This window comes from Felis catus, chromosome A2, assembly GCF_018350175.1.
Source record: "Felis catus isolate Fca126 chromosome A2, F.catus_Fca126_mat1.0, whole genome shotgun sequence".
Classification (NCBI taxonomy): Eukaryota; Metazoa; Chordata; class Mammalia; order Carnivora; family Felidae; genus Felis; species Felis catus.
The window spans coordinates 92073752-92097142 of NC_058369.1; the positions used below are offsets into that span (position 1 = coordinate 92073752).

General features: G+C 38.6%; 1 protein-coding gene across 31 annotated transcripts in view; it reads left to right on the top strand.

Moving 5' to 3' along the window:
* ADAM22 (ADAM metallopeptidase domain 22) overlaps window positions 1-23391 on the top strand; it is a 239311-nt gene that overhangs the window by 132278 nt on the left and 83642 nt on the right. For all 31 annotated transcript variants that reach the window (XM_019825419.3, XM_019825413.3, XM_019825415.3 and 28 more), the window contains exon 5: window positions 19937-20019. In XM_019825419.3, coding sequence (XP_019680978.1) covers window positions 19937-20019 — 83 coding nt within the window. The remainder of the gene's footprint in view (window positions 1-19936; window positions 20020-23391) is intronic.

Genomic DNA, 23391 nt, shown 5'->3' on the forward strand with positions numbered 1-23391 from the left:
ACAAACAATTTAGTGAAGCATTGATAGTATATTTGGCAGATGCAGCTACCCATATGTCAGAATCTGTATTTATGTTCTTGTTGCTAGATTTTCTGGGAGATTTATGCTAAGGACTTTTCACCACTGAGTCAAAACTCTGTGAGCAAAACCCTAGGTACAGGATGAAGGTCAGTTTCAGGGACAGGTGTTACAGGTTGTGCAGGTACCTCACACAGGTTCTCTTTACCGGGGGGAGATTTTCATATGTCATATATATAGACGTGATAACTTTTTACACTAATGAACACCAAGTTCAGGGGTGCCTGGGTGGCTTAGTCAGTTAAGCATCCAACTCTTGATTTCGGCTCAGTTCATGATCTCACACTTGATGAGCTTGAGCCCCACATTGGGCTGTCTGCTATCATCACAGAGCCTGCTTCAGATCCTCTTTTCGTCCTCTCTCTGTCCCTCCCCTGCTTGCTCTCTGTCTCAAAATAAACTTAAAATTTTTTAAAAAATAATAAAATAAAATAAAATAAAAACCAAGTTCACCACAAATACACAATTAAAAAAATTTTTTTTTAATTTATTTTGAGAGAGAGAGAAAGAGAGCACGTGTGCATGCAAGCAGGATGGGGTCAGGGTAGAGAGAGGGAGAGAGAGAATCCTAAGCAGGCTCCATGCTCAGTGCAGTCCCACATGGGGCTTGATCTCATGACCGTGAGAGCACGACCTCAGCCAACCACAAGAGTTGCACACTCAGCCGACTGAGCACCCAGGCAACCCACAAATACGTGATTTTTAAAATTAGATGACTTCAAGAAATTTCTTCTCCGTTCTCTGAGACAGTTTAGCCATGATGTAACATCAGTCTGACTAGTAGTAAAACCTGAATGACTTTTAAAGAATTATTGATCTACATATTTTTCTTATGCATGAATATTTAGTTACCAGATGTATTTTATTATATTCAATGATTTCACTAGCCTATAACTGCTGACATAGCTAATTTTTTTTTTAAACCTGAGGATATAAGAATCCTCCAAGAATGAGATCTAGACTTTCTACAAAATATGTATATAAGTAAGGTTAATCTTCCAGCAATTTAATAAGAAGTTATTGAATTGAATAATAATGGGGGCTGGTGGTGGTATTCAATTCTAGGATCTCCTGGGTTAGAAATGATTCTGTAACTGCAACTAGAGACAGCACAGGGAAACCTTGTGCTTCTGGTCCAGAGTTGAGCTGTTGCTCATTTTTAAATATTTTAATCTTCAAATAGTGAATTATATTGAAATGACGACTCCTTAATTTTCTCTGTTACTAGTGCAAGAACCATATATCCTCATATAAGTATTTTAAATTGTGAACAAAAGTATAGCTGGAAAAGCCATCTATTTCATGGTTAGTGTTTGTGAATCCTAGTCAGCTGGCTTTGTTGATTGATAATTACCATGTGTTGCTTTCCTGCATAAAGTCTATGTTTTCATTGCTATCTGCAGGACTCAATCTTTCTTCATGGCAAATTACTGCTGCCAGTGGTTTTAATGTTAGCTGCTTGCAAGAGTTAACCAATTCTCCTTAAAAGCCAAACTCATTTTGCTTCCTTAAGGCTATTGGTAGCATGTTCTTTCCAGCTAACTGTACTCACCTTAATGGAATTGAAAAATAAAATGCCTAGCTGTGCTTCTGTTTTATATCATTCTCAAAATTCTGCATTTTTGCAAATGAATAATTATTACCCCATGGATGCTCATTGTACCATCAGGGATTTTTTGTTTTAAGCGATCTGTACCTCTTTGAATCATATTGATATTCTGATGGGATCAATACTGGTAACTGGACTGAGGAATAATAAGATTAGAAGTACTTACTGGTGGCAGTTGAAGAAATAGCAGATGGTGGTGTGGTACTAACTATGTGCTGGATACTAGTCTAATAAAAATTTCACATACGCTAAGTTATGTATCCTCCAATAGTACCATTGCTATCCTCATTTTGCAGTGAAGAAACAAAGACACAGAAAGTTTAATAACTAACTTGCCCAAGAATTTGAATCCAAGTAGTCTGGTGCCAGAATTCCTACTATTTTCCACTATAGTCTACTTTCTGTATGGAAACAAATAATAACAGAGGAATCAGAACACAAATATTTAAGTTATAACACTTCAGTTTACCATTTGCAATTACATCTCCATTGGCACTTGTTTTAGTAAGCCATACAGTGAAGATGTAATCATTTGGTTTAGGTGAATTTCAGTTATTCTAAATATAAAATTTCTGTTCTAAAGAAAACCACATGCCTTCTAAGGAAGCCCTGTTTTTTAAGCCATTTTCCCTTGGGGTTTATTTACTTATTAAAAACAATTTTTTTTAGTGTTTATTCATTTTTAAGAGACAGAGCGTGAGCGAGGGAGGAACAGAGAGAGAGGGAGACACAGAATCCAAAGCAGTTTCCTGGCTCTGAGCTGTCAGCACGGAGCCCGACATGGGGCTCAAACTCAAGAGCCATGAGATCGTGACCTGAGCCGAAGTCAGATGCATAACCGACTGAGCAAACCAGGTGCCCCATTCTCTTGGGATTTATTTTTAACTATTCTTTGTTCTCCATAGAGGTTAGACTATCATTCAGTATAGGAATTTGCCAAGGCTGCTAAATTATAACCCTTTGAAATATGTTACTGTCTTGCACATGGCAAACACATGGCTGGGTTCTTATGCCCATCTTATGTCTATGTGTAAATTTATTTGCATCTGGAGGAAATGTGAAGTTCTATGGACAAGAGTAACTAAGCCGAAACATATCATCATCGTGCCAAGAGACTAGAAGATATTTGATTATATTTCTGCCAGCCTGCTTCAAAATACCCATTCCCTTTTCTTTCCCCATGTGTGTGCACCCACACCCACACGCCACCTCCCCCCCCCCCCCCCCACAGAAGAGTTAAAGAGCTACACAAATTTAATTTAAAAATTCTAAAGTGTTTGTTTCTTCCTTACATGTGATATTTATTCTGGGTATGTTTCCTAACTTTATTTTTTAGCCACAGCTAGTCTCTATTTTAGTATCCTTTTGATGAGCTGGACAGTGTGTGCATTTTTCCCTTGGCAAGCTTATGCAGACATATGCTCCTCTGCCATCTTGTAATCAGTGTGGTTTCAGGAAGGTCTCACATTTCACGATTTGATTCTCTTTGCATTATAGGAAGAAATTCTTTGGGGATTAAGTAAATTTTCCTTTCCCTTGGGACTAAAGCAGGGTTACTGTAGGTCCATCATCATGTATAATGCATCAGCTACCTTAATGGCATTGTTAAGATTGCAAGTAGTCTTAACTTTGTAGCCTGAAGAAAATATATTGGCCCATTACCAGTTTATACAGGTCAAGTATCTTAGGGATAGGAGCAGGGAGAAATGAAAAGTGACAGCTGGTATCAGTGTGAGTTCTATTTCAAAGCTCTGTTTGTAACCAGTTTGAGTAGAAAGTCCTATTTCTTTTCTTTCTAGTGTAATATTTTTTCCAATTAAGTCCCTAAATAATTATTTCATCTGTTAATATTCAAAGTGTTATCCATAAACTTAAAAAGACATGTTCAGCCGTAAATTAAAATTAAAAGTAGCACTAACTAATGGTATTTCTATGTTTAGAACCAATTAACTATTTTGTAATAGAATATTGTTCCTTCTTTAATTCTAATCATAGAGTTAATTTTTCATTATATAATGTCTTATATAAATCTACTGTTGCAATTTTTTTTGCATTTAGAGTGAACAATTACTAGAGTAATTATGATTGAACAGGAAGTTGTGGAAATGTTTTTGACAAGTTTGAAACTGGTTTGAAGCAAAAAAAAAAAAATCATAGATTATTCCCTGTGTTGTCCTAGTGTTATTTTCTTACTCATTTATAAAAAATGCTTATTTTCCAGTGACTAAGTGGCCACTATAAAAATAAGAACAGGTAATAATGACCAGAGAATAAGTACCTTAGCTTTGAGTGGTTTGAGCCATTTTGGAGGGGTAATTGATCAGGGCTCCTTTTGATGTTTTATCATAACAGCCTTTTTGTTGCATGTAAGAGTTAGAATGGGAGGTAGATCCAAGTGGACCTGATTATCCCTATGGGAAACTTCTGAAAACTTACCCATGTGGAGTTTAAGGAACTATGAAAGGTTACATTAGAGATTTATGACAGTGGGAAAAAACCCAAATTCTCAGATACCCTGTTTGTGTTCTCACTTCTCCTTCTTTCAATAGATATATATTGAGTGCTTGCCATCAGCTTAGGGATGTAGCTATGAATAGTATGATACACTTCTCACTCTCAACACTTACAGTTCAGTGGGGATGACAGGCATAATGAAAATAACTACCAAAAGAGCTTTTCAAATGGCAGTTATGAAAGTGCTGTAAAGGGAATTAAGTCCACGTCCCGAAAGCATTTTATGGGAGACCTCATCTAGTCTGCTTGGTTAGGAAAGCCTTCCTTAAGGAAATGATATGAATTCTGAAGTTTGAAAAATAAGTAACAGGCAGGTGAAATGGGAGAGGAACAGCTTTGCAGGCAGTGAAATTAGCATGTGTAAGGATCCAGAGGCCCTGATGCAGGATCTTTGTGCCTTAGAGAAACTGAAAGAAACCAGAGAGGGTGGATAGAGCAGGAGGTGGTACAAGAAGGGATGGGATCAAAGCAGGAGTATGATCTGTGACGAGAGCCTCAACTCAAAGAAATCAGGTATGACCTACAAGAATTGGACCAATCCTGCCTTTGGGTTTACACGTTGATTTTTCTCTTTTCTCAATATTCTCGAAAATCTGGAAGAGTACTTTTAACTGTCTCTGGAAAGCAGAATAGTGGCTTTGGTAATTCTGAGTGGGGTCAGTAGGCATTCTGCATGACAATTAGATTTTTGTGCAGAGTAAGCGCTATCTTCTTGAGCTTTTTCATGCTACTTTTCTGATTAAGAAACAATTTTTTTTTTCAATTTTTCTTGAGTAGCGTTAACAGATATAATTAAGCACTTCTTTTGTTTCAAAGTCCAGAACAGGTCTGTAGTTTGGAAGCAGTAAAGCTTAAAGACTGACAGTCTCATTAAGGCTAGACAGTCCTAAATTCATATCCTGACTGCCAGTTGGTATTTGTAGGACCTTGGACAGTCCTTATTCCTTCTTTGTTCATTTTCCTCGTCTATGAAATGAGTAAGACAAACATGTAGCCCAGAGCTTTGGGTAGAGAAAGTGCTCCATAAATACCAGTTTTGATATTATTATTAAGGTAGAGTGACAGTTTGTAAAGAATTTCTAGCTAGGCCTTTGGTGGCTTCTGCCCATTCTTCCTGCCAGTTTCTGATCCTACTCAGGGCACAGGAGGCACAGCCGGATCAACAAAAGCTATCCTTCACACTCTGCTTCACAATAAAACAATCGTCTGTGCCCCTAGACTGTACATTCCATGAGAAGGTACTCCAAGAGTAAGCTCCTGTGGAAACTTGTAGTGTGTACCTAGCCTTCAGCATGTTGTGTGCCTAGAAGACAATAAATATCTGTTGAACAAAAAAAATAAGTGAATGAATTAAGCCCATCATTAGGAAATAGGGTAGTTACTCCTATTCACCCACCACTGTGTGGGGCGAAGTCCGGTTTGGACAGGTGTGAGAGATCCTGTTTCTCCCCCTGCCATAAAAAGATGCAGTAACTGTAAACAGGAATACCAAGAACCAGATTGTGAGCCTCACATCTGCTCACCTAGTGCTAAGTTCATCACCTGTGCTGAGGCTCACATCCATGTGTTTCCTTTCCAAAGTATTTTAGAGCCACTTCTAAGTCAATTTTAAATTGAAAATCATAAGCTATCAGCAGCTGACCTGTGATATTCCTATAATTTTGAAATACTTAAAACATTAAAAATTGCATATATTCTAACATATCCATGTGTACACTTAACATGTTAGTATTTTGCTATATTTGTTTCAAGTCTTCTCAAGGTTTTTAAAATTGAATTCTATATTGTTGTGTCTCCTATTTTATTTCCATTTGTTTATGCCTTTACTCTTTTACTTGATCAATCCTGAAACTTTTTTTAAAACATTTTTTCAAAGAATCAGCTTTACTTTTGCTATTAATGTTTACTGCTTTTACTTTAAAAGCACTTCTCTTTGTTCTTTTCGTAACTCATTAAATGTTTAGCTGATTCATTATCAACGTTTATTTATTTTTGGGACAGAGAGAGACAGAGCATGAACGGGGGAGGGGCAGAGAGAGAGGGAGACACAGAATCAGAAACAGGCTCCAGGCTCTGAGCCATCAGCCCAGAGCCTGACGCGGGGCTCGAACTCACGGACCGCGAGATCGTGACCTGGCTGAAGTCGGACGCTTAACCCACTGCGCCACCCAGGCGCCCCTAGCTGATTCATTATCAATCCTATTTTCTGTAAGCATCTAGGAATGTAAAATTTACTCTTAAGTACTATTTTAGCAGTATTCATGAAGTTCTGATACCTACATTTTTTTGTTGTCCATATACATTTTTTCCGTAATTTATAACCATGACTTTTTAAAAAAATTTATTTATTTACTTATTTAGAGAGAGAGCACACACAAGCAGGGGAGGGGCAGAGAGAGAGAGGTAGAGAGATAATACCAAGCAGGCTCTGCACGGTCAGTGCAGAGCCCGAGGTGAGGCTCAATCTCACAAACCCATAGATCATGACTTGAGCCGAAATTAAGAGTTGGAATGCTTAACTGACTGAGCCACCCAGGTGCCCCTATACCATGACTTTTATATGACTCACAAATTATTTATTTATTTATTTATTTATTTATTTATTTATTTATTTATTTATTTATTTATATTTTTAATTTATTCTCAAGTTAGCTAACATACAGTGTAGTCTTGGCTTCAGTGGTAGATTCCTGTGATTTATCACTTACATACATCACCCAGTGCTCATCCCAACAAGTGCCCTCCTCAATGCCCATCACTCATTTCCCCACCCCCCCAGCCCCCACACCCATCAACCTTCAGTTGACTCAGAAATTATTTAGATTTTAGAAACAATTTTTAAATTGTTTAAAAATGTTGTATTAAACATTAAAAACATTTCCAAATCTTAGGTTATTGGTTTTCAATTTTATTGCTTTATGCTAAGTGCTGTATATAAGATACTGAATTTTTGGAAGTTGGCCTGGTATTTAAAACAAAAAAGTTGGTAACCTTTGATTTTTTTAAAGTAAATTACAAAAACAAACAAAAAACAATAAAAAAATAGATTACAAATCATAGATACCATGTAATTCAACTCCCACTTTCATTTACAAGAAAATAAGCAACAAAAACATGGCAAATGACCAACCTGTGTTCAGAGAAACAGTTGCTGGGGGAAAAACAAAAAACAACAACACTTACTTTTCCAAACTTAATTTCACTTTTCATCAGATACAGCCTTAAATATACCAGTTTGTCTCTCTGAAGGACATTTCTTAAGAAGTTCCTCCTTAGAAAGTCAGTTTTTTGTATGTGCGTTTAAATCTGCCCTGAGCTAATTCACAATCATCCAGGGAGGGAATGCTGAATGCTGGTGTTGAGTTCTTGAGCTCAAGTGTTTGAGACTCAAGGTATAAGAGGGAAAAAGGATGCTGCTTATCCTTACTTCTTCAGAAAAGGAGTAGAGGGAGAATGATAGAATGGAAACGAAAATAAAGGAGGATAAATTCATGGTAGAAGTGGGGGAAAAAGTCCTTTTTCTCCTTACCCCAGACCCTCATTTTTCTTGGGGGGGGGGAGAAAAAGGACAAGAAAACAACAACAAAAGTCTTCTTTTCAGATGTAACATAATCTTTTTCTTCATTTTAGGGATGCCACATATGCTTTCTTTTTGCAGAACTATCTCCTAATCAGTTATATTTCTCAATGTTAATGTTCAGACATCAACTACAGAATAAAGTTTTAGATAATATACATCTCTTATGCTAAAAAATTCATATAGAGCAATTGATTTAAACTTCTGTTATTTTAAAAAGATACAATGATGTAATAATTTCCTGGAAAGAGTTATAATTTCATGAGTTTGTAATTATATAGTCACTGTATGTGGTCCACATTGATTTTCCATTCTCCCAATTTAGAAGTGCATCTCACAGTACCTGATAAGTACCCTGTCTGTATTACAGTAATTTGTTGCAGAGGAGCACTTTGTGGGAACTGAATATTTTTTTAGCAGTCTAAGAAGACATTGTTATATTGATGAGTGTCATAATTACCTGACAGCTGAAAAATAATTTCTCTTGCCTATTTTCTGGTTAAAAATAAGCAATTTGGGAAGCTCTGTTTGACTTAATAAGGGAACTGAAGGTCAGATTTACCATATTATTTGTGTAAAAATAATGGTGAGCATTTTTAAATGAAGTTATGGGAAACTAGAATGGCTGGCTAGAGGTAATTAGGATACATTTTAATCTTATTAAATGAATGAAGCTGGACGCCTCCAGTTTATTCCATTGAGCCAATCTTCTTAGAAGCAAAATCCCTGGATTTAGAAATCTAAACATTCACTTGATGAGAAGTTGTACTGTGTTGAATAGTGAGTGTACCTTCAAAATTCATGTGCCTGTTATCTGTGAATGTGACCTTTTTTCTGCAAATAGCATCTTTTCAGATTATAATCAAATTACAAAGAGGTCCATAATCACATTGCTGGTGTCCTTATAAGAGGGAAGCTTAGGGGCCCCTGGGTGGCTCAATCTGTTAAGCCTTGGACTTCAGGTTCAGTTTGTGGGTTCGAGACCCACATCGGTCTCTGGGCTGAGAGTGCAGAGCCTGCTTGGGATTCTCTCTCTCTCCCTCTCTCTCTGCCCGCCTCCCCCCCCCCCCCTTGTGTTTTCTCTCTCTTAAAAATAAATAAATAAAAACTTAAATAAATTTAAAAAAAAAAGAGGGAAACTTAGAGACATAAACACACAAGGAAAACACAATGTGAAGACAACGCAGAGGCTGGAGGATGTGTGTATGAGTCAGCGAACATAGAGGATTCTTGGCAACCACAGGAACTTAGGGAGAAACAAGGGGGATTCTTTCCAAGGGTCTTCATAAGGAGCATGGCTCTGCTAACACCTTGATTTCAGACTCCTAGCCTCCAGTGCTGTGAGAGTATACATTTCCATTTTAAGCCACCCAGGTAATTTGGTAATTTGTTATGGCCAACCTGGGAAACTAATACAGAAGGCATTTTGATTATAACTAATGTAAAAACATTTAGAATATGTGCTGGAGGTGCCTGGACCAATATCCAAGAGGAGAAAGAACTAAGTCTGTACATTTTGGAAATACATTGCATCCCAAAAGACTACCAATTGTTCACTTAGGGTACTTGTGAGCTGGAACTCCTGGGAACTTATCATAGTTTTCATACTTCATTTTCCTTAACTGACATTACCCAGGGGAAATCAGTATAAGGAAAGACTCCTGCACAACGATAAAAATAGATTTTAAGTTCACTATGTCCCTAGTGGGATTTTTTTTTTTTAAACCTGAGAGCTCGTAAGAAAGTTATGGCCCTCATTTTCTGTGATGTTCACCACCTTCCAATAAGACTCTTCCCTTATCACCTTTATTTATATCCAGTGACTTTTTAGTTCTCTTTTTTCCTTTCTTGTAGTAACTTTTGCTACAATAATATACATCTTTTCCTCTTGAACAGGAACCATGTAATCTTTAAATGAAATAATTCTCTTTTTAGTCAGCTAGATTTATCTATTAGTTTTTAAAATGTTTTTTGATTAATGATGTTGCTGCAGTGCTTAGCACTAGTGCTTATCAGTGAATATTAAAACAGTGCACAAATTCTGAATGACCCATTAGCTCCAGATGTTGGAGTAAGCCTGTAATTTGGTTGCTGCTTAGATAACCATACCATGGAATAGGGTGGCAAGCACAAATATCCAAAGGTATCAACCAGTAGTATAAATGAGAGAGTGGCTAGCTGTGATAAAATGGGCAATGTGTGCCTTTTTCATCTTCAGCTGATTTTTGTCCTACAGGAAGATGGAAGTATGGGACTAAGGCTCACTGTTAGCAAATCTCCTAACCTTCAGAGTAAGATGGAATTCCCAATTTCCAGAACTCTGAAGGTCTGAGATTTTATCCTACTTTCAGTTTAACAAGTTAGCCTGCTGCAATTTCATCTGTGCTAGCAGAAGAGAGGAGATCCTGGGTCAGAGACAAAGGACTTTATATCTCATAGCAATAGCAATAGCCAGAACATCAACATTTTCTTTTATTTGTGTCTTGAGCCTTAATTCCCAGGGGCTAACAGAGGGACTGGGTGACACCTGCACACATGGTGTGTCATGTTACTAGAGAGAAATTCTGAATTTAGGAAACCTAGATCTTTTGTAATAGGAAGCAGGGGCACCTGGGTGGCTCAATCAGTTAAGCGTCCAACTTCAGCTCAGGTCATGATCTCACAGTTCATGGGTTCGAGCCCTGTGTCGGGCTCTGTCCTGACAGCTCAGAGCCTGGAGCCTGCTTTTGATATTCTCTCTCTCTCTCTCTCTCTCTCTCTCTCTCTGCCCCTCCCTTGCTCACGCTCTGTCTCTCTCTGTCTCTCAAAAATAAGTAAATATAAAAAAAAATAGGAAGTAAACATGTTTAGCTTTTTGCTCTAGAGGGAGATATCTCTATCTTTCAAGGCCGTCCAGTATATGAACATCCTTGAAAGGATAGTCCAGAACAATCACAGAAAACAAAGGGTCCTAGATTTTTATTATAGCAAAGTGTTATTGACTAATCTTTTAGAATTTATGTCCATGGGTTATTTTAAAAAATATATTTTTAACCAGTCACCTAAATTAAGCTGATTACATAAGGGTGTTAAAAAAATCTTTTGAAAACTTACAGTGTGAATGAAGTTAAAGCCTAGGAAGTCATCACTTATACTATTCATCCTAGAGTTATATTTTATAGCCCAGCATACTAACAAAACAAATTATGGAGATCATTATAGGATTGCCAGTCTTTTAATTTTCACTGTATAGGAAACAACCCTTTCATATTACTTAAATTCTATTTGCTATTGTCACCAATTCACAGAAAATGAGTATGACAACTAATGCAGTATAGTACCCTGGGTTAGATCCTGGAACAGAAAGAGGAAATTAGTGGAAACACTAGTAAAATCTCAGTGCTCAAAGTCTATTAAATAGTAATGTACTGAGGTCAATTTCTTAGTTTTTACAAATGTACTCAGGTAATGTAAGATGTTAACAGTGGGAGAAACTGGGTGATTAGGTATACTAGAACTCTGGGCACCATCTTTGCAACTTTTTTGTGTCTAAAATTACCCTGAAAATCGGGGCGCCTGGGTGGCGCAGTCGGTTAAGCATCCGACTTCAGCCAGGTCACGATCTCGCGGTCCGTGAGTTCGAGCCCCGCGTCGGGCTCTGGGCTGATGGCTCAGAGCCTGGAGCCTGTTTCCGATTCTGTGTCTCCCTCTCTCTCTGCCCCTCCCCCGTTCATGCTCTGTCTCTCTCTGTCCCAAAAATAAATAAACGTTGAAAAAAAAAATTTTTTTTAAATTACCCTGAAAATAAAGATTTTTTTAAAAATTTAAAAATGCTTAAGTTTAATAATCAAAGGGAAGGAATGGACTAATCTCAAAACAACAGGAAGTTATATAAAAATTAAGTACATTTAGCTTTATGAAAAACTGACAACATTGTAATTATTTTTCTCATTTTGGCATGAACTGGTAGAGATTTTGACCTGCATTAGTAGAGACCCATGGATTATTGGCATTTGGGGACCACCATGTGGTAGTGTTCTTTAATTTTTAACTTACTGTAAAATGAGATGAGATTATCTTTCTCTCCACTTTTCTTTGAGAGCCTGTAGAATCAAATACTCTTATACTTTGTACCTGAAGAGGTGTTTAGCCTATGTCACTTCTGCGAATCTGCTCTGATTCTTTGTAATCCCAAATTATGAATTTTAATCCGGGTGGGTTGGTAGATCCTCTCCAACATAATAAGATTTTGCTTTTCTAGGAATTTCCTTGATGCAGATGGCACTAGGGAGATGTGGTATACTCCTGACTGAATAATGACTGAAAGCACCATTTGTCACCATTGGGAGGGAGGGTAAAGGTAAGAAAAGGGTGGGTTCCTCATGTTGATACTACTCAAGAGGAAATTGGAAATAGGTTATTGTAGGCAAGCACCTGGTGGAATAGATTTCAGCCGTGTGGCCACAAACAGAAGTCTGGGCAGTGCACATGCCTGGGAGGAATCTAGTATACAGTAAAGTTCAACAGCAGGGCTTCAGTTCTTGCAAAGGGGTATTGGCTAGAGCATAGCTTCTCAACCATGGCAGCATATTGGAATCATCTGGATAGATTTTAAAAATGCCAGGTCCCACCTGTAGAGATTCTAATATAACTGGTAGGAAGTGAGGCTTGGTATTGTTTTAAAAGCTTCCCCTGTGATATTAATGTGTGTCCAGGGCTCAGAACCACTGTGCTAGAGTGAGCAGAGATCTCACCCATAGAGAAGGATGACTGGAATAAGCCCTGATCTGCAAGGCAGAAGGCTGGTCCTGGAACTGGTACCCATGGACAGGGAGAGGGCTATGACCCAGGGAGCAGAGCAGGAACACGAGGGTTTCCAGGTTGACAATTTGATCTGGTAGTGTCTCCACTGGCCATGTCCCTTTTATGGTGACCGCATCATCTTTATTTTCCTGTGGTTTTCATGGATGTAGCACTGAATAACTTGCATCCTGTGAGGCCCCCTTGATCTTAATCTAACCAGGACAGTTGATCACTCTGGGTTTTGTAATGCAGGCCAAAGCATCCTACTTACCAGCACCTTACCTACAAAAAGTAGTGCTGCTTTTCATGACTCTGTCCACAGTAGAACTCTCACATATTCTTGGCTCACTTTTAACCTTCCATATTGTTTCTTATAAAGCCGGCTGCTCTGGGGAAAACAGGAAAAGGAGTGGAGAAGAGCTGTGGCTGTTTACGTCCTTTCTGCTTCATTAAGAATCTGCTGAGGAACTAGTGTACGATTTCAGGGAGCTCAGCAGTGAGGGGCTCTGAGGACAGGTGTGGTGTAAAGCAGTTGTTCTCAAAGTCTAGAGTGCATTGAAGTCAGCTGGCGGGTTGACAAAAACACATCCCCAGACCGTAGGATTGGATTAAGTCTAGGGTGAGGCTTGAGAATTTCTTTCTTTTCTTTCTTTCTTTCTTTCTTTCTTTCTTTCTTTCTTTCTTTCTTTCTTTCTTTCTTTCTTTCTTTCTTTCTTTCTTTCTTTCCTTCCTTCCTTCCTTCCTTCCTTCCTTCCTTCCTTCCTTCCTTCCTTCCTTCCTTCTCTTTCATTTGTTTGTTTGTTTGTTTGTTTATTTATTTATTTCATGTGAGAGACAGACAGCATGAGTCGGGTGGGGGACAGAGAGAAAGAAAGGAAGAATCCTAAGCAGGCTCCACGCTGTCATTGCAGAACCTGATGTGGAGTTTGAACCCAGGAATCATGAGATCATGACCTGAGCCAAAATCAAGAGTCAGAGGCCCAACTGACTAAGCCACCCAGGGGCCCCAGGAACTTGTATTTCTAACAAGTACATGTTATTGTGATGGAAACTGCTTTTTTAAAGTTTATTTTGAGAGAGCAGGAGTAGAGTGTGAGCTGGGTGGTGGGGAGGTTAGGGCAGAGAGAGAGAGGGAGAGAGGGAGAATTTCAAGTAGGCTGCACACTGTCAGCATGAAGCCTGACTTAGGGCTCAAACCTGTGAACCATGAGATCATGACCTGAGCTGAAACCATGAGTTGGATGCTCAGCTGCTGAGCCACCCATGTGCCTACATGGGGATGATTTCCTATTGGGTTGAGTATTTTTAGGTTAGTAATTCCAAATACAATATTCAAAACCACCTGGGGAACTTTTTGCAATTCTAAAAAACCTAGAGCCCTGCCTCCTTGGACGTTCTGCTTCAGTAGGTCTGAGGAAAGGCCTGGGAATCATTTGGTTCACAAAGCCTATCACAGTGAGGTTTTGCTTTGGGGAATAGTTTTGAGAACCACTGCTCCTGAGCAACTGTTCTCCAGTGCAGGGCTTCTCAACCACTGCAGCTTCATTGAATCACTGAGAACATTTATAAAGTTGCTGATGACTGGGCCCTGTCTCCAGAGATGATGGCTTAATTGATTTGGAGTATGGCCTGGGCATTGGGACTAAAAAAATTTTGTTTAATGTTTGTTTATTTTTTAGAGAGAGACAGAGCATGAGCAGGGGAGGGGTAGAAAGAGGGGGAGACACAGAATCCGAAGCAGGCTCCAGGTTCTGCCCTGTCAGCACAGAGCCTGATGCGGGGCTCGAACTCACAGACCATGAAATCATGACCTGAGCTGAAGTCACACGGTTAACCGACTGAGCCACCCAGATGCCCCTAAAAAAATTTTTTTAATGTTTATTTTTGAGAGAGAGAGAGAGAAAGAGATAGAGAGACAGAGTGCATGGGGGGAGGGAGGGGCAAAGAGAAGGAGACAAAGAATCCAAAGCAGGCTCCAGGCTCTGCCCTGTCAGCACAGAATGTGGTTCAGGGCTCAAACTCAGGTACCAGGAGATCATGGCCTGAGCCATGAATCAGTCGCTTAACTGAGCCACCCAGGTGCCCCAATGGGATTTTAAAACCTCCCCAGGTGATTCTGATATGCAGCCAAGATTGAGAACCACTGTTCTGGTGTATTCCTATTAATCAATGCCCTGAATTGTTCGTCTTGACAATAAATTAACAGAATCCTAGCTCAAGGGGCATTATAGAATCTTTCATTGAGTAAATATTCCCCGACTGCACCTCTCACCTATTTATATAGCAGTTTACAGTGGACTTTAATTTGTTGTCTCCTGGAATCCTTCGCATATGTCTGTGAAGCAGTGTGGGTAGATATTATCCCCATTTTATTGATGAGGAAACTTGAGATTCGTAGTTTTCTAACAGCACACTTGGAGATATAAACATAGACACCATGGTCTAGTGGGGGACATAGTAATGAGGTGGAGTACAGACCTGAAAATATATGAAAATTCAAAGAGGTTTAGGAAGAGTAATTTGTGAAGAGGAGGGATTCAGAGAAGGCTCTTTAGAGGAGGTAACCCTGGCTCCGCTTCTCTTGGAACTGATGAAAGTTGCAGAATTTCCTTTGAGGGTCTGAATGGAGGACAAATGACTGTGGCCTTGGTGCTGCGCTCCAATTGGTTCCCTTTATTGGATTTTTATAGTTTTGTAACCCAGTCTGTGTAACTTCCTTAGTGCTTTCAGTTTATCGTATTTATAATAAACTCTGTTTCTGTTTTGAGATCTTTCTGGCTATTTAATAGAAATGTGGTTTGTCTTTGAATATTGCAAGTAAGTGATTATTTTGACTTCCCTCGAATAAAAATTACAATAAGCCTGTTGTCCAGGGGGAAGTAAACCAATGGAGCTATCATACAGTTCATTTTTATAGAGGTGGGTAATTTTTTTTAGCTATAACTATTTAATTAGCTAAAAATAAACATCTGTACTATTATGATTGTGTTACTAAATCCAGGAGTACGAAGAAAGTTTCAATGACAGTGGATTTATTTCTGGAACAAAAGAGACTTTAAGGAATAAAGCTCTGACTGGCAGTCGGATAAAGAGCCGAACTCTATTAGGATGTGCTGCTGGCTTTTTTCTTTTCCTACATCTGTCTTAGATTATTATTTATAATACCTACTTTCATAAAGCATCTGGTTCCTCAAGAAAGTTGTATGAAGATATGGAGAACTTTTATAATTGATAATACTCGAGAAAGTTGGCTTAAGGAGTCATCTTTTTTGCAGTATACTGTTTTTATTTTCAGATGGAGTGCCTCTTTTAAGATACAAGTGTATTATTTTCAAATGGAGTGCCTCTTTTAAGATATAAGTGCAAAGATACACAATTTTATTTGCTTCTTAAAGTATTTTTTTAAATTTAAAATGCACATATTTTTTGACCTGCCAGATCCACATCTAGTAATGTGTTCTACAGACATAGCACATAGCGACAGAATTGCACAAAATATGTTAAAGGATGTTTGCAATGTTGTTTATGACAACAAACAAATATGGAGATAATCTAAATGTCTGTTAGTACAGGACTATTTAAATAAATCATGGTTCACCCCTCTAATGGAGTATTATGCCATCACTGGAAGAATGAGATATTGATACACAAAGATGTCAAGGTTAACTTAAAGGAAAAAAATTAAGTGGCAGAACAGTGTGCCCAGTGTACAACCCATTTGTGCACTGAAATAGATATCTGTGTATTTAGGTATTTCCTTAAATATACCATACAGACCATTCCTGATACAGCATACAAAATCTGCCAAACATGCTTACTTTTTAGGAGTCACCTATAGCCTGGACAGTGTTTATGAAGGAAATATTTTTTTACTCTTTGTCATGTACCTCCTGAATTCTTAGAATTTTTCTGTAAGCATGTTTTAATTTTTAAATACTGGGTAAACAAACAAAAAAAATACTGGATAAAAAGTTACGTAAAAACTCAAAATCTGGGGCGCCTGGGTGGCTCAGTCGGTTGGGCGGCCGACTTCGGCTCAGGTCATGATCTCGCGGTCCGTGAGTTCGAGCCCCGCGTCGGGCTCTGTGCTGACAGCTCAGAGCCTGGAACCTGTTTCAGATTCTGTGTCTCCCTCTCTCTGACCCTCCCCCGTTCATGCTGTCTCTCTCTGTCTCAAAAATAAATAAACGTTAAAAAAAAAAATTAAAAAAAAAATAAATAAAAATAAAAAAACCTCAAAATCTATTAAATTTATTTTATGTATTTTACACTTGATCTTACCCAAAAGGCTGAGAAGCAATACTTATTTTATTTATTTTAATAATAAGTTAATAATTTCAATGTAAAACTTCATTGCTTTAGTTCTTATTTTAATAACTATTGCTATCTGGTTAATAATCCCTTAAAAAATCACAACACAGAAATTAATTCTCATCAGTATTTAGAAGAATTGCATGTACCATCAGTGAAGAGCCTCAGGATAGGAATTGTAAATAGCCCAATTGAAGAGATTTTACCCCCTGTTGTTTGTGCTTCTCTTGAAGTGTCATGGAAACATTTGATAATGAGTCAACCATATTGAGCTCTTCGCTTCATTTGCAGTGTTAGGCTTTTGTGCAGATGGGTCTCAATCATATGCTGTTTTTGGATTGACTCCTATTTTTCAGAATCAGAAATTAGTGAAAGATTGTTTTCCATTATCTAATCATCTATTTAGTCCCAGTATATTGGAAGATTGTTTTAAAACATGAATTCTTTTTTTTTTTATGATTTACTATAACATGTTTCCAGAGTTGGCATTTTAAAGAAAACTTTAGTAGTTTATAAAAGATTTCTTATGTGCCTTTGCCTCTGACATATTTTCCCCACGTACAGTGACTTGTCAACTTCCATTGTTCCCTAATTTGATACCATAATTCTTGTGATTATCTTTTTTGTTTCTGCTTTTTTTTTAAGTTTTTTTTTTTTTTTGAGAGAGAGAGAGAGAGCACAGGGGAGGGGTAGAGAGAGAGGGAGATAGAGAACTCCAAGCAGGCCCTGCATTGTTGGCAAAGAGCCTGACACGAGGCTCAAACCCACAAACTGTGAGATCATGACAAGCGGAAACTAAGAGCTGGATGCTCAACCAACTGAGCCACCTGTTTCTACTATCTTTATATCTGCTGTTCACTACAGTCTTAGACTTCAGAAAGAGATCTGATGGGGTTATTTAGTAACTATCCAATAGAGGGAAACATTTTTAGATAGAATTCTCTCTGTATCCAGGTGACCCCATTGACTCTTGGCCCCTCTTGTCTGCTGAGTAGAAAGCTAGAGTGTTGTTGGTCCAATTAGATGTTTCCAGGAAAACAAGGTCTTTTGAAACATAGTGAGTTCTAATTTACAATCTAATGTTATGGATAATTCACAACAGAAGATATTTTAAACTCTGTTAAATTTACTCCTAGCTCTACTCAAAAAATAAATTAAAACAAACAAAACCCCTAAAGAAGCAGCCTGGGGGAAAGGTTAGATTTTCACTAGACACCCTACAGGTTCTAGGCCCAACTCATAAGTAGTGTAGGGGAAATGACACAGGGCTTGCATTTACACATCCACATAAAGTTTGCATCTCTACTTCGCAACTTCCCAGGTGGACAACCTTCACTCTTAAGGTTGTGACCTCCTGTGTAGAACAGAGGGAGCAATATTTCTTTATAGGATTGATGTAGGGATTTAAGGTGATTGTGTATGCACATTGAATAATTGACACACAGTAATTATAACAGTAGCAAGCATTTATTAAGTGCTTATTAAGTGGCAAGCATTATTCTAAGCCCTTTCTGCATTTTACCTCTTTAATGGTCTGAACACCCCTCTGAAATTGTTGCCCCCATTTGCCAGATGGCCTGTAACTTGCCTGAGGTCACACAGCCAGTAAATGAAGGAGCTGATAGCTCATGCAGTTAGCATCTACACCAAACCAGCCCTATGCAGAAAGTTGGTGTCTGTCTGTATTTCCTAGGACAGAAATACAGTCTGTGGCCTATTGGGTTATACCCCCTGCCAGGCTTACAGGTGAAGTACCCCCCGTTCTTACCGTCCATTAAATCCAACTGCATTCCTCAGTTCATGATGCTCAGTGACTCCTTTGGAGATTTGGTGATGTCACAGGATTAGGCAGACTAGCTCCAGTGCCTATTCTCTGCCCCCTCACTGCAGCTGAGGTCCCCCAGATCCTGTAGGATTATCTCACGAGGAGCAGAAGTTACAGGCCCAGCTGCCTTCCTTGGGATTCCAGTGCAGAAAATGTCTTCAGGCTTGTTACATCCTGTGTCTTTCTGTTCTCTCCCCTCTACTTGTCAAGTACTGAATATTTGAGGTAGGATTAGTCCTAAAGTCAGACTATAAGGCAGGTAGCATTTGCCCCTTTAAACCATCCATTCTTCAAGTCCTTCTGATTTCATTCTTTCACATCTCAGTGGATCAGTTGAAGTAGCAGCTTTCAGCTTCTGAAGAAATAGGAGATTAGTGGGGGAATGGAAGAGGCCATTTAGAACAATGGTTCTCAAATTTTAATGTGCATATGGATCAACAGGGGCCTTGTTAAAATGCCGATTATAATAAGTAGGTAGGTTGGGGCTGGAGTTTGAAACTGCATTTCTAAACAGCTCCTGGGGGTGTTAGTGCTGCTGGTTTCTAGACTATGCTCTGAGTGGCAGGTATTTGAAGACTGAGGCACCACCCTGAGATGGCAGAGGATTTATCCTATTACCTTTTCCAGGAACGTTTAATCCAAAGAAATGAGTCTCATGGGATTTTAGTTAATGTAACCAGCTGCTAGAAGAAAGTTTGGAATTTCAAACCCCACCCAGACAGCTTCCTGGGAAAGCCATTCATGATTGGAGAACAAAATAGTATAAATTTCTCAAGTTTTGCTATAAACACAATAAAAATAGGTATTTTCCTCCATCAGTTTAATTTAGTGACTCTGGAATGATTTATAGTCTTTTGTACTTAGCTGTATGTGAAAGAGCATCATCTTGCTGGTGCTCTAGGTTGAGTTTCTCATGACTGGGGAGATAGATGATTCAACTGATCCTGATGCAGGAGCCACAGATATATTTCAGTATCTATTTCTTTGCTCTTTCTATCATCACCTACATAAAAGGCAAGTTAAGTCAACTTTTATTTCTTCATCTTTTGATTTGGAGTTGGCTCGCTTGGAGTGTTTATGAATAATTCTGTTAGAAGAGGTCTGATAGCACTAATCTGAATAACGAAATATTCTGCAGAGCTTTAGACATGGAGGTGTGGCGTGCACTGGAACCTGAGGAATGACGTGGGTGATGCTCCTGGCGATGGTGGAGGCTCATGCTCTCGGTTTCTGTTTCCAGGGAGGAGAACATTGCTACTACCAGGGCCGTGTCCGAGGAAACCCTGCTTCATTTGTTGCATTGTCAACATGCCATGGACTTCAGTAAGTGTCCCCCCAATTTTTTGTACTATCCACTCTTTCAGTCACTTATTTTCTTTATTTTTAATGCACTGTAATCAAAATTCTTATGTCAAGAAATAATTTTAAATCAGCAACGGATCTGATCTTACTTTCTTCTGAGGTTTCGAAACTAGGTAGATTTTTAAATTAGAGTTGCGGAAATAGGCCAGGGTCTTTGGAGTTATGATATGACACCCTATGGTGATGTTTGAAGCATTTTCTAGTTTCATCCAAGTTGGGACAGGAGCGGTTTGCATAATGTGGGTCTCTGTTTCTCTGGGTGTTTAGACCCTTGGTACCATTCTGCCCCTACTCCTTCTTGTTGCTAGTTTTTATACTTTTATGGAATAGTAGAAATTTTGGTAGGTGGAAACTCTTGACTCCTTGTACAAAGACAGTAGACTGAAAATCACCTCAAGAGCTCATGTGTTGGAGCCCATTGTTTGGCCAGAATCCCACCTAAAACCCACAGCAAGCTTGTGGGAGCGTCTGTCTGTTCTCGGAAACCTCCAAGGAATGGAGTTCATCCTTCTTCGGGGCCTTGCTTCCTTTCTCATAACCTTCATTATCAAAGAATGTTTGCTGATGTTTAACATGGGAATACATCCACTTCCTCTGTTCTGTCGCTAATGGTGACACACAGGTGGCCAGCTCTTACTTGTTTTGTTAACACCGTGTGAAGCTACCGTGTCACTCCGCTGCATTCTACTGAAGCTAAATCATCTCAGTTCTTCCTTGTTTGTTTTACTTTTTTTTGGAGGTGGAACAAACCAGCACTTTAGTTTTGTTAATTTTTTCTTGGAAAATTTAAAATGCATCCTGTCAGTTCCCAAGTTAGAGATCTGGCTTTTTTGTCTAGCTAGCAGTTATTGAGTGTCTGCTATGTGCCAGCCCCTGGGAAAATCGAGGCAATGAGAACATGACTCCTGTCCACAACAGCTCACAGTCCTGTGGGGGAAGCTAAAACTAGCTCAGCTTCCTACTATGGAATGAGATAGGTATGTTTTCTTTGAGAGAGAAAGTAACAGAAAAATGCAAATAGAGAGTGGGCACTGGGGAATGAGGTAGTGCTTGAGGCCTCCGCAGAAATGCCATCTGAGTAGGTAGAGTGGGCCCTGGAATAGGCTTTGATAGTGCCTTCCAAGAGAGAGGGCTAGGCAGACAGGTCTTAAAGAACGTTAGGAAAGAGTTCTAATGGGAAATCCAGGAAATCGAGCTAGTCTGCCTAAGTGGTGCCTCCAGTCAGACTTGGGCAGTAGGTATGCGAGAGGCAGAAGGTAGAGAGTATGAGGAACCAGAGGAATGACACCAGATGCCCAAGAGCATGGAAGACCTCTATCTGCTGATTGTTTGCTCTGAAAGACTTTTACTTACTTTGATTACAGTCTTTGACTAAAGAGACATTTTTACAAACAGGAATCCATGCCTCATATGGTCTTGGTTTTCTTATCTGTAAAAATAAATTTAAAGTCCCCTTCAGTAATAAAATTGTTACAACTCATCTCAAGATGAGCACAGCTTTCTGCTAAGAGTGGTACCCTGGGCCCATCGACATTCGTGACAACAAATGTATGATAGTGATATAAATAGGAAGAGCCTTTTTTCTCCTTCTCTTCCTCTTACCATCTCAACCCAAGGTTCCCATGTAAGCATCTTGCCCAGGGCTTATTCCACTTTGTCTTCCAGTTTTCCAAACAGCATGTTGTGAGAAGCAATGAGAAGGTGTCACTGCCTTCCAGGGACTCTGGTAGACCAGGAGCTTGCTACTAACCTTACCACAGTCATTTGAAGGAGGATGGAAAAGAAACTTTAAGGAAACTTTAGTGACTATATCAGGAGTATCACTCTGAGGCAGCTTCAGTTGTTTTAACTAGGTAAAATTTACCTCTGTCGTGAGAAAACTTTCTGTTTAAAATGAAACAAAAAGAAACAAACAGAAAATGCATCATGTGTCTAGGAACACTGTCAGGATTGTGTATAAGCATGTTTGGGTGTTCTTAGACCTTTGTGAGAGTGTTGGATAAGTTTACTCTTGATCCATTTTGTTATTTATTATTAATTATCCTCATGTTGATTTTACTTTCTGAAAAAAATTGCTGACAAATATTTTAGAGGATATTACTAAATATTAAATAATTTATATTGTATCAATTACATTGATTTGGATATGAAATAGATTATTTCATCCATGACTCATCTTTAGTAATTTACCAAGTACATACATAGATCTCTCATTTTTCTTGATTTACTGAATTCAGTTGAAGAACATGAAGGGGGGGAAAGATGCGTATTTTTATATCTTTTCCATAAAGAACCAGAAAATGCACATTTAAAAAAAATTTAATTTTTTTAAGTTTTTATTTTTTATTTTTTATTTTTTTTAATATATGAAATTTATTGTCAAATTGGTTACCATACAACACCCAGCGCTCGTCCCAAAAGATGCCCTCTTCAGTACCCATCACCTACCCTATCCTCCCTCCCACCCCCCATGAACCTTCAGTTTGTTCTCAGTTTTTAAGAGTCTCTTATGCTTTGGCTCTCTCCCACTCTAACCTCTTTTTTTTTTTTTTTCTTTTTTTTTCATCCCCCTCCCCCATGGGTTTCTGTTAAGTTTCTCAGGATTGCACATTTTTTTTTTTTCAAATTCAGAGGACTAACAGGCAGTATTTTGGTCCTGGTATGTTTGATGTTATGACAAAATCCTGTAACTATAGGAACCTAAAAAAATGGGATCAGATGTAAGTTTATTGCCCTCTTGTGGCAATTTTTAAGAATGGCTGTTTCTTTTCAAAATCTTGTTTTGATCCAGCCTTTTAAAAAATCAGCTCTATTAGCCTATAATAAATAGGTCCTGGATGCTGGTTTTTATCAAAAGTATACTCTGTGTGGACTTGATATACTTATTGGAATTTTATATAAATACAACCGAAAGGTGTCAATCCTCAAAACAAATAAAACACATATGCTTTTTAATAGTTAAAGAGTTAGTGATGTCACATTATCATATAGGGAGCCAGAATCTTCTAGATATATATGATGTCAGAATCTGATTTCTTTACCCTGTGTGTCATGATGTTTAGATCCAATAAAGGTCACTGACTTTCACACTGGACACCAACTTAATGCAAGAGGAAATAATACCCTAGATTATTTAAACAAAACAATCTGCTTGCTGTTTAATCAGCATAGCCATGTGAATTTTGGCAAAGGGTAGTTTTTCTGTACGATTTTCTGGATGGGTCTGGCCAGTTCCAAACAGGTGCAGAGAGAATGTCTGCTGTCGTATTTGGTCTACTGTTTGAAAAAGGCTTCCCCCACTCTGATTCTTTAGGAGTATATTGTCAGTAATAT